This window comes from Stegostoma tigrinum, chromosome 11, assembly GCF_030684315.1.
Source record: "Stegostoma tigrinum isolate sSteTig4 chromosome 11, sSteTig4.hap1, whole genome shotgun sequence".
NCBI lineage: Eukaryota > Metazoa > Chordata > Chondrichthyes > Orectolobiformes > Stegostomatidae > Stegostoma > Stegostoma tigrinum.
Genome location: NC_081364.1, coordinates 21,080,295 through 21,095,611, shown reverse-complemented (window position 1 = coordinate 21,095,611; position 15,317 = coordinate 21,080,295). Strand labels below are relative to the sequence as shown.

Here is a 15,317-nt window from a genome sequence, read left to right as displayed (position 1 = left end):
AGTCCTTCTGAATCATGAATGGCTTGCTTTCATTCTCGTCTGCTGAGGTCTGAGAGAGTAGATAAGTCCAATGCGCCTTAGACGGACTCTACCACATTCAGGTTTGTGTGAGCTCAGATGCCTTGATTACACCTCTGCATATTCCTTAATAAAAATCACTGAATGTGTTCAGTAATGGCTCAAAAACATTTTCTATTCAAAACAAAAAAAAAATGAAGGAAATGTGGATGCTGTAAATCAGGAGAAAAAAAACAGAAGATGCTGGTAAAGCTCAGCAGGTCTGGCAGCATTGGTGAACAGAAATCAGAGTTAACGTTTCAGGTCCAGTGACCTTTCATCAGAACTGATTGGAAAATATCGGTTTATATGCAAAAGATAGGGTGGTGGCAGAGGGTAAGGAGTAAATGATAGGTGGGAATAGAGTCCAAAGAAACAGAAGAGCAGTTGGACACACAAAAAGGAGTAACATATGAGGAATGTTCGAGGACTCTAGGACAATACTCATTGGAATTTAGACGGCTGAGGGGGATCTAATTAAAACTTTCAGAATACTGAATGGCCTAGACAAAGTGGATGCTGGGAGGATGCTTCCATTGGTGGGAGTGTCTAGGACCCGAGGGCACAGCCTAAAACAGGAGACCTTTTGAACAGAGAGAGATAAGGAGAAACTACTTCAGTCATAGAGTAGTGAATCTGTGGAATTCACTGCCACAGAAGGCGGTGGAGGCCAGGTCATTGAATATATTTAAGAGTGAGATAAGTAGGTTTTGATTATCAAGGGTTACAGGGAGAAAGCAGGGGAATGTGGCTAAGGAACTTATCAGCCAGGACTGAATAGCAGAGCAGATTCAGTGGGCCAAATGGCCTAATTTCTGCTCTTATGTCTTATAGTCTCCCTTCTGAGACCTAACCAAGGTTTACAATCTACATTGTAATCAGCCTACACTGGTCCACAGCTGCCTCAGGAACCACAAACCTTGTCTACATCCCACTCAATGAGATCATGCACCAATTTCTGAATGGATCTCAAGTCTTTGACATGGGCTATGCCAATGATGGAAAACTATCCAAATCTCAATCAACAATGGGTATTTCAAAAATGCTTAATTGCACATAACACTGATTAAGTGTTCCAACTGGTATTGGAATGAAGTGTGACAACAGCAAGCAGTGGTTTTATTTTACTTGAATCATTTGCTATACTCACATTTAAATACATTCACACTGCCATTATTTTTCAGTCCAAGTAGCTGTGACAGCACAAGTCCAGAAAATTCATAACAGCCATTGATTTGATTGTGGAATACAGCAACGGTGATCAACTGTTCATACTTTGAGGTAGAATGTAATACTCAAGCTCATGCTATATTCTTCTAAACAAGCCTGTTCTTGAGTGGTCAGCTTTTCAAAGTTGACATTTATGCATCAGAAATACACAGAAAAAAGTGTAGTTCTGTAACTGCGTTGATTTATTTCATTTTAGCTGAGGCAGAAACATGACTGTTGTAATTGACTGAAACACATTTTGGTTACAGATGGTAAATTTCACTGCTGATCCTGTTTAGATCAGCCATGACATCATTAATAGCAGAACACACAGAACTGGCTGAATGGCCTCCGTCTCCTTTTACATTCTTACATCTCGTGGCAGGTTTGGTCAAACAAACTGTTGCTATGTTTCGGATTAAATTAAATTATGGAAATTTGTTCTCTCGACAGATTTTTTCTAAGGTTTAATCAATTTCAGAACTCTGCCTCAGATAGCAGCAGTAAGAAGGTCACTGAAAATTTTTAAGGCAGAGATAGATTGATTCTTGCTCGGCAAAGGATTCAAAGGTTATCAAGGTAAACAGGAATGTGGAATTTGAAGCAAACACGTCAGCCATGATGCTGACAAATGAGGGGCAGTTTTGAGGGGATAGACGGCCTACTTTTCCAAATTTGTGTATTATGTATCATCTCCAACTCCATGACCTGTCATAGAGGCATAGAGGTGTACAGCATGGAAGCAGATATTGGGTCCTACTTGAACATGACAACTAGGTTTCCTAAATAAATCTAGTCTCATTTGCCAGCATTTGGCAGATATCCCTCTGAACCCTTCCTAAACCTATACCAATCCAAGATAGCAAAGTGTTAAGCTGGATGAACACAGCAGGCCAAGCAGCATCTCAGGAGCGCAAAAGCTGACGTTTCGGGCCCAGACCCTTCAGCAAAGGAGGGGGATGGGGAGAGGTTCTGAAATAAATAGGGAGATAGGGGGAGGTGGACTGAAAATGGATAGAGAGGATAGGTGGAGAGGAGAGTATAGGTGGGGAGGTGGGGGAAGGGATAGGTCAGTCCGGGGAGGATGGACAGGTCAAGGAGGTGGGATGAGGCTGGTAGGTGGGAAATGGAGGTGTGGCTTGAGGTGGGAGGAGGGGATAGGAAGAACATGTTAGGAGGCGGGGACGAGCTGGGCTGGTTTTGGGATGCAGTGACCGGGGGGGGGGGGGGGTGCAGATTTTGAAGCTGGTGAAGTCCACATTGATACCATTGGGCTGCAGGGTTCCCAAGCGGAATATGAATTGCTGTTCCTGCAACCTTCAGGTGGCATCATTATGGTACTGCAGGAGGCCCATGACGGACATGTCGTCTAAGGAATGGGAGGGGGAGTTAAAATGGTTCGCGACTGGGAGGTGCAGTTGTTTACTGCGAACTGAGCGGAGGTGTTCTGCAAAGTGGTCCCCAAGCCTCCGCTTGGTTTCCCCAATGTAGAGGAACCCACACTGGGTACAGTGGATACAGTATACCACATTGGCAAATGGGCAGGTGAACCTCTGTTTAATATGGAAAGTCATCTTGGGGCCTGGGATGGGGGTGAGGGAGGAGATGTGGGGGCAAGAGTAGCACTTCCTGCGGTTGGAGGGGAAGGTGCCACGTGTGGTGGGGTTGGAGGGGAGTGTGGAGCGAACAAGGGAGTCCTGGAGAGAGTGGTCTCTCCAGAAGGCAGGCAAGGGTGGGGATGGAAAAATGACTTGGGTGGTGGGGTCGGATTGTAGATGGCTGAAGTGTCAGAGGATGATGTGTTGTATCCGGAGGTTGGTGGGTGGTATGTGAGGACTAGGGGGATTCTCTTTGGGCGGTTATTGCGGGGGCGGGGTGTGAGTGATGTGTTATATCTATACCAATCCAGACGTCTTTTAAATGTTGTAATCGTATCAGCCTCCACTACCTTCTCTGGCAGTTCATTCTATACATGCACCACGCTCTGCATGAAAACATCACCTCTTAGATCAGTTTTAAATCTTTCCCCCTCACTTTAAACCTATGCCCTCTAATTTTGGAGTCCTGCACCCCAGGGAGAAGACCTTGGCTTTTCACCCCATCCATGCCCCTCATGATTCTGTAAACTTCTATAAAAGGTCACTCCTCTGCCTCAGACACTCCAGGGAAAATAGCCCACAGCCTATTTGGCCTCTCCCTATAGGTCAAACCCTCCAACTTAGCAATGTCCTTTTCTGAACCCTTTCAAGTGTCACAACATCCTTCCCATAGCAGGGAGAAGAAAATTGCATACAGTATTCCAATAGTGGCCTCACCAATGTCCTGTATAGCCAAAACATGACCTCCCAACCCAACTCAATGCACTAACCAATAAGGACATGCATACCAAATGCTTTCTTTACTATTCGGTCTACCTGGGACTCCATTTTTAAAAGTAACTATGAAAGGCATTCCAAGGTCTCTTTGTTCAGCCACACTCTCAGGACCTTATCATTAAAAGTGCACAAGTCCTTACCCTGATTTGCCTTTCCAAAGTGCTGTACTTCACATTTATTTAAATTAAACTCCATCTGCCACTCCTCAGCCCATTGCCTCATCTGATCAAGGTTGTACTCAGAGGTAACCTTTTTCGCTCTCGACTAAGCCTCCAATTTTGGTATCACCTACAAATTTACTAACCATACATCCAATGGCCAAATGCAAATCATTGAGATAAATGACAAAACCACTGGACCCAGCACCAATCCTTGTGGCACACTGCTGGTCACAGGCCTCCAGTCTGAAAAGTAACCCTCCACAACCACCCTGTCTACCACCTTCGAGTCAGTTCCGTATCTAAATAGCTAGTTCTCCCTCTATTCCATGTGATCTAACCTTGCTAACCAGTCTACCTTCAAGAACCTTGTTGGATGCCTTCATGAAGTCCATATTGATCACATCCGCCACTGTCCTCACCAATACTCTCCAAAAAACAATTCAAAGCTCTGTTCGTGAGACATGGATTTCCCACACGTTGACTATCCCTAATCAGTCCTCACCTTTCCAAATACATGTAAATCCTGTCCCTCAGGATTCCCTCCAACAACTTGTTCGTCACTGATGTCAGGCTCACCGGTCTATAGCTACCTAGCTTTTTCTTACCACCCTAACAGAGGCATCATGTTAGCCAACGTCCAGTCTATTGCCACCTCATCTGTGGCGATCAGCAATACAAATCTCACAGCAACAGGCCCAGGAATCACTTGCCGAGCTTCCCACACTGAGTTCTGAGTTCTAGATACACCTGATCAGGTCCCAGGGATATATCAACCATTGTGCATTTTAAGACGTTCAGCATCTCCTCTTCTGCAATTTGGACATTTTTCAATATGTCGCTATTTATTCCCCACATTCCCCATCTTTCATATCCTTCTCCACGCTAAACACTGATGCAAAATACTCATTTTGCATCTCCCCCATCTCCTGCGGTTCCACACATAACTGGCCTTGCTGACCTTTAAGGGTCTCTATTCTCTCCTTAGTTACTCTTTTGTCCTTATTGCATATACAGAACCCCTTTGGATTCTCCTTAATCCTACTTCCCAAAGCTATCTCATGTCCCTTTTTTTTGCTCTCCTGATTTCTCTCAAGTATAGTTCTACAGCTTTCTACTCTTCAAGGGAGTCACTCAATCCCTACTATCTACACCTGACATATGCTTCCTTCTTTTTCTTGACAAAAACCTCACTTTCTTCAGTCATCCGGCATTCCCTACAGCTAGCAGCCTTGTCCTTCACCCTAACAGGACTAGTGTCTCTGGGCTCTTGAGGTGTCATTTTTGAAGGCTTCCCATTTTCAGCCATTCCTTTAGCTACAAACATCTGCTCCCAAATAACTCTTGAAAGATCTTGCCTAATCGCTTCAAAATTGGCCTTGTATTCTAATCTTGTGTGGTGCACATCTACCGGTTCCTCTAACTAGAATGGCAGGTAGTGCTCAAAAACAAACATTTCTTCTTTCCTAACAAGATTTTCAGTTTGTAAAACTACATTGACTTTTGAGTCATCTTATTAACGCACTTGGAAATAATATCTCTTAGCAATAAACTTTTCCTTTCATTCCCATTTTTCTCTCTCTCCTTGCTTCCTCAAAGAACGGTATTACAATTGCAAATTTCAAAATGTTTGAGATTGTACCTGACCTAAAATGGTGAAAGATGCAAAACATACATCTTGGAACTTGGATTTCAAAACAGAAGTAGATGTGGGTCAGTTCTGTGGAGTTGTTTTTTAAGCAAAGGTCAGAAAGTTATATTTGGATAACCTTTCCAAGTCATCAGTTCCAGGAAATGATGGCAGTCACACTCCTGGGAGAACTTCTGTTGTGTTAATAAATTAAAAGTACAAAACATATACTTTATGACAGTCAGAATAAACATAAGGCAATTGGTTTAATTTTCATTCAGAATAAAAGGATCAGAGCTCTAGTTCAAAAGAGCCTAGAATTCAGTTCAGAAGGTGGACAGGTTTCTCATGTTTCACACCAATTGCTGTAAACTTAACCTTGGAGTGACTGCATACCTGTGCAGCTATAAAAGGAAACACTGCTTCAAATCCACCCCCGTTAGTTTTAAGGCATTTCTCCATAACTTATTTGCTGCCGCCCTTTTATGTCTGCATGTTCGGTCCTCCCTATTACACTTGGTCACAATTACACTGCTTTTTTCTTTCTTTTGAATTTCCCAGAGTCTCTCCCCACCCCAAATCCTGGCTATTTAGTTTAAAGGCCACACCAAAGTCCTAGTTATGGGACATGGAAGGACATTTGATTCAAGCATGACTTCATCAATAATAGTGCCAGTGCCCCATGAGTCAAAACAATTTCTCCCACACCAGTATAGATGAAAAAGAGACCAGAGAGTCCTTAAGAAGGTAGATATTTCTTGATAACCTAGCAAATCATTTTTTTGTGATCAACGTGTGCAAAGGTAACTTCAACCCTTTTTTTTTACATAAACTGAATGCTAGCATGCAAAATTCTAAATCACTTTCTGATAACATTTCTGAAGACAACATGCATTTCCTACAGCACTTACCTCCAACAAAATGGATAATTGTGCTTGTAAGTACCGCTACGTACTACTCGGCCCTTCTCTTTCAGATATTTAAGGATATGCTTGTCAGCATCCTAAAAGAATAAAATCAGAACTCAGGCAACTGCTGATAGCTATTTTCACGATTTTATATTAAAATCTCGGAACTTAACGGATAGTTATTGTTGTTAAAAAAAAAACTTAAGTTCTTTGACAAACTTGAACAGAAAAAAGCAGAATTAGTTTTAAAAACTAGTTATTTTACTATATTCTGACATATTGAAATTAAATCAAATGAAAGCAAGTCATTTTTCAGACCTTGCACTGCATTAGGTCATTGCAGTTTATGGTGACTAACTAAAAATCTCTGCACAGTAACATAACATTTTTACATGGATAAACGGCCATATTATAAAATGTAACATCTCCTTACTTATTTAAATAATCCTTCCAAAACTGCAACATATAACAACCATCCACTAACCTTAACATACAATCCAGCAAAGTCCTTCACTTCAGCTGTGAAACAGCCAGATGCATCCACTGGACACACTGGTGTTGAATCTTTCTGGATTATGCCATAATCCACACACACACGGAAATCATCCTGCAGGGCAAAATTAAATTCAGCCTCAACACATGGATTTTGGAGGAAAAGCAAAACAACAAAATTGGCTTCCCCAAGAATATCAGTAAATTTTTTGGCACAATTCCTTTACTTCTTTTAACCCAATTTACCTTTTACCTCTGGACTGACATGCAATAAAGAATGCTTACAGCTCAAGGATCAGCTGGAAAAATACGAAAGTAATCAGATTTCCAAATATTCTTCGCTAAGAAGCATCAATTGCAACATTGACCCAAAAAGGTGCTACTTGAGAAGGCACAATTTTCATAAGTTGCTGCTTGTTTGGACAAAACTGGTTAAGGCTACAATGTTTTAAGAAAAGGTTTTTATTTTTTAAATCCAAGTCTAACCTACTATAGTCACTGGTGATTCTGTGAGACTGACCAAAAATAGACTGGGACAGATTTTCCAAGGAGTAGCATTTCACACAGATTGACTAACCAGTCTTTTTTTTTTTAAAAAAAAAATCAAAAGACTGCACTGCATTTAGATCATAGATCACAGAATCCCTACAGTGTGGAAACAGGCCCATTAGTCCCACAGCGACCCTCACAGCATCCCACGCAGACCCTACACGTCCCTGAACACTACAGGCAATTTAGCATGAACAATTCACCTAGCCTGCACATCTTTGGACTGAGGGGGGGAAACTGGAGCACCTGGAGAACTTTCAAACTCCACAGAGTTGCCCGAGGGTGGAACTGAACCCTGGTCCGTGGCACTGAGAGGCAGCAGTGCTAACCACTATGCCATTATGCCCCCCAGGATATTTTGATCATGGCTTCTCCAGGAGATGTGGAGTTGTACTTCTGTTCTGACAGCTCTTGTAAAGGCAAAAACTGTGTCACCTCTGAACAATAGTCAGCTGCCATACTCTGGAACTGAAAAGGTCTAAAATCACTGACACCAACTGTCTAAGATCCAGAATCACAGACAGGCACCTTGACAGCTGCTCTCACATGCTCAGGACATGATGCAAGTGTGAGGTTAGGATACTGGAAGGGTAGGTCAGTTGAACATTACTCAGTTAGTCTATGTTTCCTAATTAACTGTTAAGTTTCAGTGGAACCCTCCGAGTTGTCTGATTTAAATGGAGACTTTTGGAGGGCTCCAGGTATATAGGAATTGGCCAGTGGAATCTTCAATTTCACAGGTGATTCATTTAGAGCCTGCTGTGATGGAGATACTTAGGGTCCCCAACAGCATTCCCTTGAACTTTCTTTGTGGTTGCACAGGCCTCTGAGACCCGTGTGCAGAACCTCGGAGCTGCTGTACACATGCTGCATGTTGGTCCCATGTGCAATCCCATCTACACTGGAATAATGACCGTCTGGGTACTAGAAAAATCTAGGCCACTGCACCACAACAGAATGAGAACCTCAAAACATTATGCTTGGAAAACTAAAGCAAAAAAAAAACTCTTACCTACTTTTAGCTTAACCTCAAAAAGGAAGTCTTAAATCATGATTAGTATAATAAATCCAGGTTATACATCAAAATCAACTTTAATTTTGCATTTGATGAAATATGAAAACAGCCTGTTGCTGTTTTTACAGGTCAAGTTCAAATTATATTCAAAATAGTCAAAAATGCACATATTTCTACATGACAAGCAATTTACCACAAGCCATTCTTTCATCATTTTCCTGGAAAAGTCACATGTTTTAACAAATACCACCAAAATTAAGATGTTTTACACAACAGACACGTGTTATAAATCCATCGCAACATTTAAACTATTCTGTTCTAAACAGAAAATGAAACACAAATTGCATTAATAACTGTTTGTTGCTATTCCTCTTGGTTGTCTCTTCTTTCAGTAGCTATTTCATACTAGCTTTACAAATGCAATTAATGTATTATTTTTTGACAGAATCAGTTATCTGGGAGGGCCATCCCAGAGTCTACTTTGCCCCTTGAGCTAGCGGTTGGTGTTGTGATTCACCAGCATACAGCCTCCTCCATCCGTACATCTGGAGTTTCCAAAAGTGCAGCTGTCTAATAACCATGCAACCCAACAGGCTAAATTTCAAAACCTCAAACTACACTCTCACATCAATTCAAGAGATGCAAACCATTGATATTTGCTTAATGCAAGCTGCTTTTCAAAATCTACATCTAGCTCATTCAGAAGTCCATTCTTTTAGCCACTAGAAGAGAGGTAGGTGTTGTTCCTCTCTGCTACTAATACATCAATGAATGTTTTTCCCGTTCTCAAACATCAATAATTGCAATTCGTGCTCACAAACTCCATTATTGAGAACCAAAGCACATGGTCTAGTTCCAAATGAAAACTGCCAGTGCCTGATAAGTTCCACTTTAATGCTTGTCTCACTGAATGAATAAGAGATTCACATATTAAGATTTCAGTTCTGAAAAAGTGTCAACCTGAAACTTTAAAACTGTTTCCCCCATAGAAGTAACCTGAATTGCTAAGTACTTCTAGCATTTTTAAAATTTTTAGTTTGTTTTGCTTTTGTAAAAAGATTTACAATCTTCATTTAAAAATCAGTCTCCAGCTTTGCTTCACCCCAAGTAGTCTCCTGCCTCATCCTTGCGTTCATTTTAAGATCTACTTTGGTATCAAATTACTATTCACTCTTTGTTCTGTTATCCTTTAACAACTTGAAGTTTATTTCACAGCCCTTTCAAGGTATTCTAGCAACCACACATTGTTTCATGGATTCTCTCTTCTTCTTCATAGAATCATAAAATCCCTACAGTGTGGAAGCAGGCCACTCAGCCCTTCAAGCCCACATCCACCCTTCAAACATCCCATAACTAATTCACCCAGCCTGCACATCCCTTCACACTGTGGGCAATTTAATATCGCCAATCCACCTAGCCTGCACATCCTTGGACTGTGGCAGGAAAACAGAGGACACTCATGCAGACAGGGGAAATGTGCCAACTCCACACAGACCATGTAGCTCTTTGCTCTCCATTTAGCTTTTCACTCACATATAATACTCAATGATTAACAGTGCGGATTACTGCAGGATCTAAGTTATATACTATAAACTACAATGTCAAACATTCAGTACAACTGGCACAGAAACAGCTGAAAAGTAATGGTAACAATATTACAATGTTATTCAAAAGGAGATTGCAATTGGGACATCCGTAAACTGTTCTACACAGATGTGGAAGTAATTTCATTTCCGGTAGATCATTTTAAGGCTGTTTACCAGTGCAGAAACAAGAAAAATAACTCCACTGCAGTTCAAAAGACATTTGTGAAATTTCAGGTGAAAAACTTTCCTGGTAACGTTGGTCTGAATTTCACTGAATGTCAACATTACATCTCCCAAGAACACAAGGATGCACAATTTACAATGGCTGAAATACATACAGATTTTAGAGTTGTGCACATCGGCCGAGATGGTGAGGAAGATCAAGGTCAGTAGGGATCAAATTAAATGTTATTTAATTTCAAAGAAAACTGTACTTACTGCACCAAAGTATGGTGCCTGATGTACAACTCCTGTACCCTCTTCCTCTTTAACATAGTTGTCCACAAGAACAGTGAAGGCTCCAGTTTCTTTGCACTGAAAGACAGCATTGTTACTGAAGGTCACCTACATACTTTATGAATTCTGCACAATTAACCAATTCACCATTCAATAAACTTATGGGTATGGATAATTAAGACAGCACACAGTCATTAAAATTTTGCAAAAGCAACTTTAAAATAGTTGACATCATTAGTTGCCATTTGTTGTTTGGTTTCTCATAGCCAGCACAGAGCAACAGCATGAGTTCAGCATTTATTGACTAACGCTTTATTCTGTGCTGAGCTTGAACCCGAAAAGCAATTTAAACAGGGAATAAATACCTGGAAGTAATATGGTCACAACATAATAGCATTGGTTAAAAAGAGCATGATAATATCCCAATTCTTAGTCTTGTACATATCAAAAGGAATCTAAAACATTTCAACATTTGTAGCGACAACAGTACTAATTCATTATTTTTTCTACTTGATAGTAAGGTCATTTACTACTTTGATCACTATTATTCATTTACGAAAAGGGGGCATTTGCTGGTTGGGCAAGTCTTTATTGCCCATCACAAATTACCCGTAACACAGGTAAGAGGCAACCACATTGCTGTGGGTCTGGAGTCACAGACCAGGTGGATGGCTGATTTCTTTCCCCAAAGGGACACTCGTGAACTAAATGGGTCTTTACATCAAATCGGCAATAGTTACATGGTCACCATTCGGCTAGGTTATTTCAGATTTTTACTGCTGTCAAATTTCACCATCTGCCAGAGTGGGATTCAAACCCTTGTCTCCAGAACATTAGCTTGTGGTTCTGAAATACTAATATAATGACATTACCACTACACTACCGTGTGCCCTTATTTACAGGCATTTAATTTGTATACAAAAACACACACTGGAAATCCATTTATTTCCCCAACCATTTTATGTATGCATAAACCAAAGAATTGCGGATGTTGGAAAGCAGAAACAAACCAACAGATATTGCTGGAAAAACTCAGGTCTGACAGCATCAGTGAAGAAAGAGATAACTTTTCAGGTCCAGTGACCCTTCTTCAAAAGACCCTACAGGGAGGATCACTGGGCCCTATAGTGATGTAATAAGGTCAGCTGGGCGGACCTCACAGAATACTAGTTTCCTGACTGGACCACATTAACAGCCCCAATCACGGAGCCCTGACTGACATATTTTTAAAACAAAAGAGGAGTGAGACAATGTAACACTTCAAGCTGGCTCTGAGGGAACTGGACCAGCGTCAAGGACTTTCCCCGTGTGAATAAAGAGTGACTTGGGGACGGGATACCGGCCACTAAGGAGTTGTTTCGGACTTGAAACAGTAACTCTGCTCTCTTTCCACAGATGCTTCCAAACCTGCTCATTGTTTTTCCAGCAACTTCTGTTTGTTAAACACACAGAAAAATTTCCTTAACAATTTTATTAAAATTAAATCAAAATTTGTATATTAATATGTAACTGGCACTTTATGAAATGGCACCCTTGATAAACAGAAAAATTAAATGCCTCAAACTCCTGAAGTTTACTGTACTATCAAATCTGCTGGTTGTCCTAATAGATAGTTAAGGATGCAAATTAAAAGGCTCTCGACCACTAAACTTTATTTAGGGCAAAGTTGCATTATTATTTAGGTGATTAATGCTGTAAATAAAGTGTAACACTGATGTTTATCTCCCCTGTATTACATTTCTATTAGTGTGTATTTTCATACTCATTATGTGGACCTCTTGACCAAGAGCATTTCGTCAACCAGCACATTTCTCATCTCAGAGGTACTAGTTCATAAAAAGTTTGGTGTAATTCAATATCAGTTATGAAGTTCAATTGTATAATAATGTAGGAAACTCATCTCAAGAAATAATAGATACATTTAGAGATTTGGACATTGATCCTCTGAGTTGTTGAACGAACTGTGCTCAACAAGAACCACGTGCAAAAAAGTGAAATCACCAAGAATCTAAGCACAATTTGAATTATGGAGAAAAGTATTATACATCGTCAAGTTGACACCATATAAAATTATTCTAATTCCATTCTAATTTCAGCAGTCAATTTGCACCTTCATAATCTTCTTCATATTCATTCATGGGATGTGGCGATCACTGGCTAGGCCAGCATTAACTGCTCATATCTAATTGCCCGGGGGCAGTTCAGTGTCAAATACATGACTGTTAGGTGTGCTCAGTCATGATCATTTTGACTAATGAAGAGGATGTGAAGGGTCGAATAGCTCCCTCCTATTCCTATCTTCTGAGTCACGTGTAGTCCAAATTGGCTACGGTCAGCAAATTTCCTTCCCTAACAGATATCAGTGAACCCAGTGTGCTTTTAACTGCTAAAACCAGTGGTTACGTAGTCACCATTACACTAGCTTTTAAAATCCAGATTTTTAACTGAATTCAAATTTCACCACTCACCATGGTGGAGTTGGTATGTTCTGTCCCCAGAAAATCAGTCAGGAGACCTGGATTGCTTGTTGAGTGACATGACTACAATGCCAACACCTCCCCAAACTGATGGGAGAACTGTTGTTTCAAAGCTCTTGACCACTGAATCTATCTATTAAGATATCCTTGAGGCAGAGTTTTTACTGCATGGAGGAGGGTCATTTGGCACATTGGTCATCACTCCTCCGTCAATTCTAACCCTATTTTCCAGTATTTCACAATCACCTTGAATGATATGGCATTTCAAATGCTCATCTAAATTCTACTTAACTGCTGAGGATTCCTGTAAGAGCACAAAATGCACTTTTGCGAGGGACTTCAATTTCTATCAACAAGAGTAGCGCACTTGCACCCAATGCCCAAGTGACTGAAAAAAGGTGAAACCCTATTTGCCCTCATAGTAACAAATCCACTTACCTATCTCAGATGCATTCATGACACATCAGGAGTGACCCACACAGTCCTTGTGGAGATGAAGTCCCACCTTCTAAATGAGGATACCCTCCATCACATTTGTGTAGGACTACAAATGTGCCACAGAGGATAGGTTTCGGAAATATCCATTAAATAAAAACCGGAAATAATAATGACACACAGCCTTGTTGTGCCTGCAAAGTCCACTTTATCAAGGTATCGATCAATCCCTTGGTCGATATAGGGTGGTCTGTCCTGTTTCATGGATTTCTTTTGACTTTGTAAATGTTAAAATTGAGTGGCTTATTAAGTTAATTTCTCACTGAAATCTCTTAACTGCACTGCTAAGGTTCCTCAGCTAAAGAATGCAATCCGAAGTTACACAACGCCAGGCTATAGTCCACCAGGTATATTTAAAATCACAAGTTTTCACAGCGCTGCTGCTTCATCAGGTGAAGTAGAGTGAAGTGCACTGTCACAGACTATGTAGGCACAGAGATAATGGCAAGATAATTCCAGGTATCTCTCTGGCTATATATTCCACACCTGTGCACCTCTCCCTTCTTCACCAGATGAAGGAGTAGCACTATGAAAGCTTGTGATTTTAAATATGCCTGGTGTACTATAACCTGGTGTCATGTGACTTCTGATTTTGTCCACCCCAGTCCAACACTAGCATCTCCACATCATGACTAAAGAATGTAGAGAGATGTCACTAATTTATTTTTTGGCTGAGAGGATTACACTCGAGAGGGTGCAGAGGAGAATCACTGGTATGGTGCAATGAAGAGGGACTAAATAGGCTGGGGTTGTTTTCCATTGAGCAGAAAAGGCTGAGGGAGAGACCTGATTGAGGTGTATAGGATTAAGGGGGACTTGGAGAAACATTTCCCCTCAGAGGGGCTCATAATAGGGAGCACAGTTTTACACTAAGGAACAGGAGGTTTAAAGGAAATTGGAGGAAAAATGTTTTATCCAGAGCTTGTTGAGGGCTCCAGATACCCACAATTAAACAGTGTTTAGATGAGTACCTGAAATGCTACATCATTCAAGGTAGGTCCCGTGGGTCATTAGCAGAATTGTATTCAGCCACAATTTGCACCTCATGATTCAGCATATCCACGACATTACCATCATCAAGACAATGAATCAACTCTGGCTGACTGAAGTGAGTAGGAGAAAACGTCAAGTACAAAACCAGCATACCTAAAAATGAACTATCAACCAAGTGATGTTGCACCAGGGCTACGTGCACACATACAGCAAAATCAACATGCAATGGACACAGCTATGTGGATCCTAAGTTCGAGTACGGCATCAAACTGTGGTAGAAAACTGCAGTCAACGGGAACCAGGTTAATCTTTCCATTACTGAAATCATACTTCGCACAATGGAAGATGGTTGAGATTGTTGGAAGTCAATCACCTTCGTTCTGGGAATCAAGGCAACAACAAACCTTGGGCTGATAAATGGCAATGACCATTTCTATCAAGACACAACATAACCACCTTCCATTGACATTCAATGACACTCTCATCACTAAATCCTCCACTATCAACATGCTGGGGGTTACCATTGATTAGAAATTGAACTGGACCACAAATGCAGGTTAGATCAGATGAATTCTAGAACAAGTAATGCTCAACTTGAATCCCAAAAGTCTCCCTGCCAATGCCCAAGCTAAGAATATGACGTAGTACACTCCACTTACCTGGATGGCTGTACTCCACTCAAAAAGCTCAACAACATTCAGAACAAAGCAGCCTGCTTGGCTGACAACTCATTCACCATTTACAATCTTTACTCCATTCACATAACAACGTAGAGTGACAGCTTCCAAACCCATGACCTCTACCACTTGCGACGACAACAGCAGTAGATGCATGGAAGCATGATCACATGCAGATTCCCCTCCAAGCTAAATATCATCCTGACTTAAAACAATATTGTCATTCTTTTAGTGTTCTGA

General features: G+C 40.9%; 1 protein-coding gene across 3 annotated transcripts in view; it reads right to left on the bottom strand.

The window, feature by feature from the left end:
- iars1 (isoleucyl-tRNA synthetase 1) overlaps window positions 1-15,317 on the bottom strand; it is a 183,617-nt gene that overhangs the window by 122,512 nt on the left and 45,788 nt on the right. For all 3 annotated transcript variants that reach the window (XM_059649825.1, XM_059649823.1, XM_059649826.1), the window contains exons 10-12: window positions 10,418-10,513; window positions 6,822-6,944; window positions 6,341-6,432 (exon numbers count right to left, since the gene is read on the bottom strand). In XM_059649825.1, the coding sequence (XP_059505808.1) occupies window positions 6,341-6,432; window positions 6,822-6,944; window positions 10,418-10,513 (311 nt within the window). The remainder of the gene's footprint in view (window positions 1-6,340; window positions 6,433-6,821; window positions 6,945-10,417; window positions 10,514-15,317) is intronic.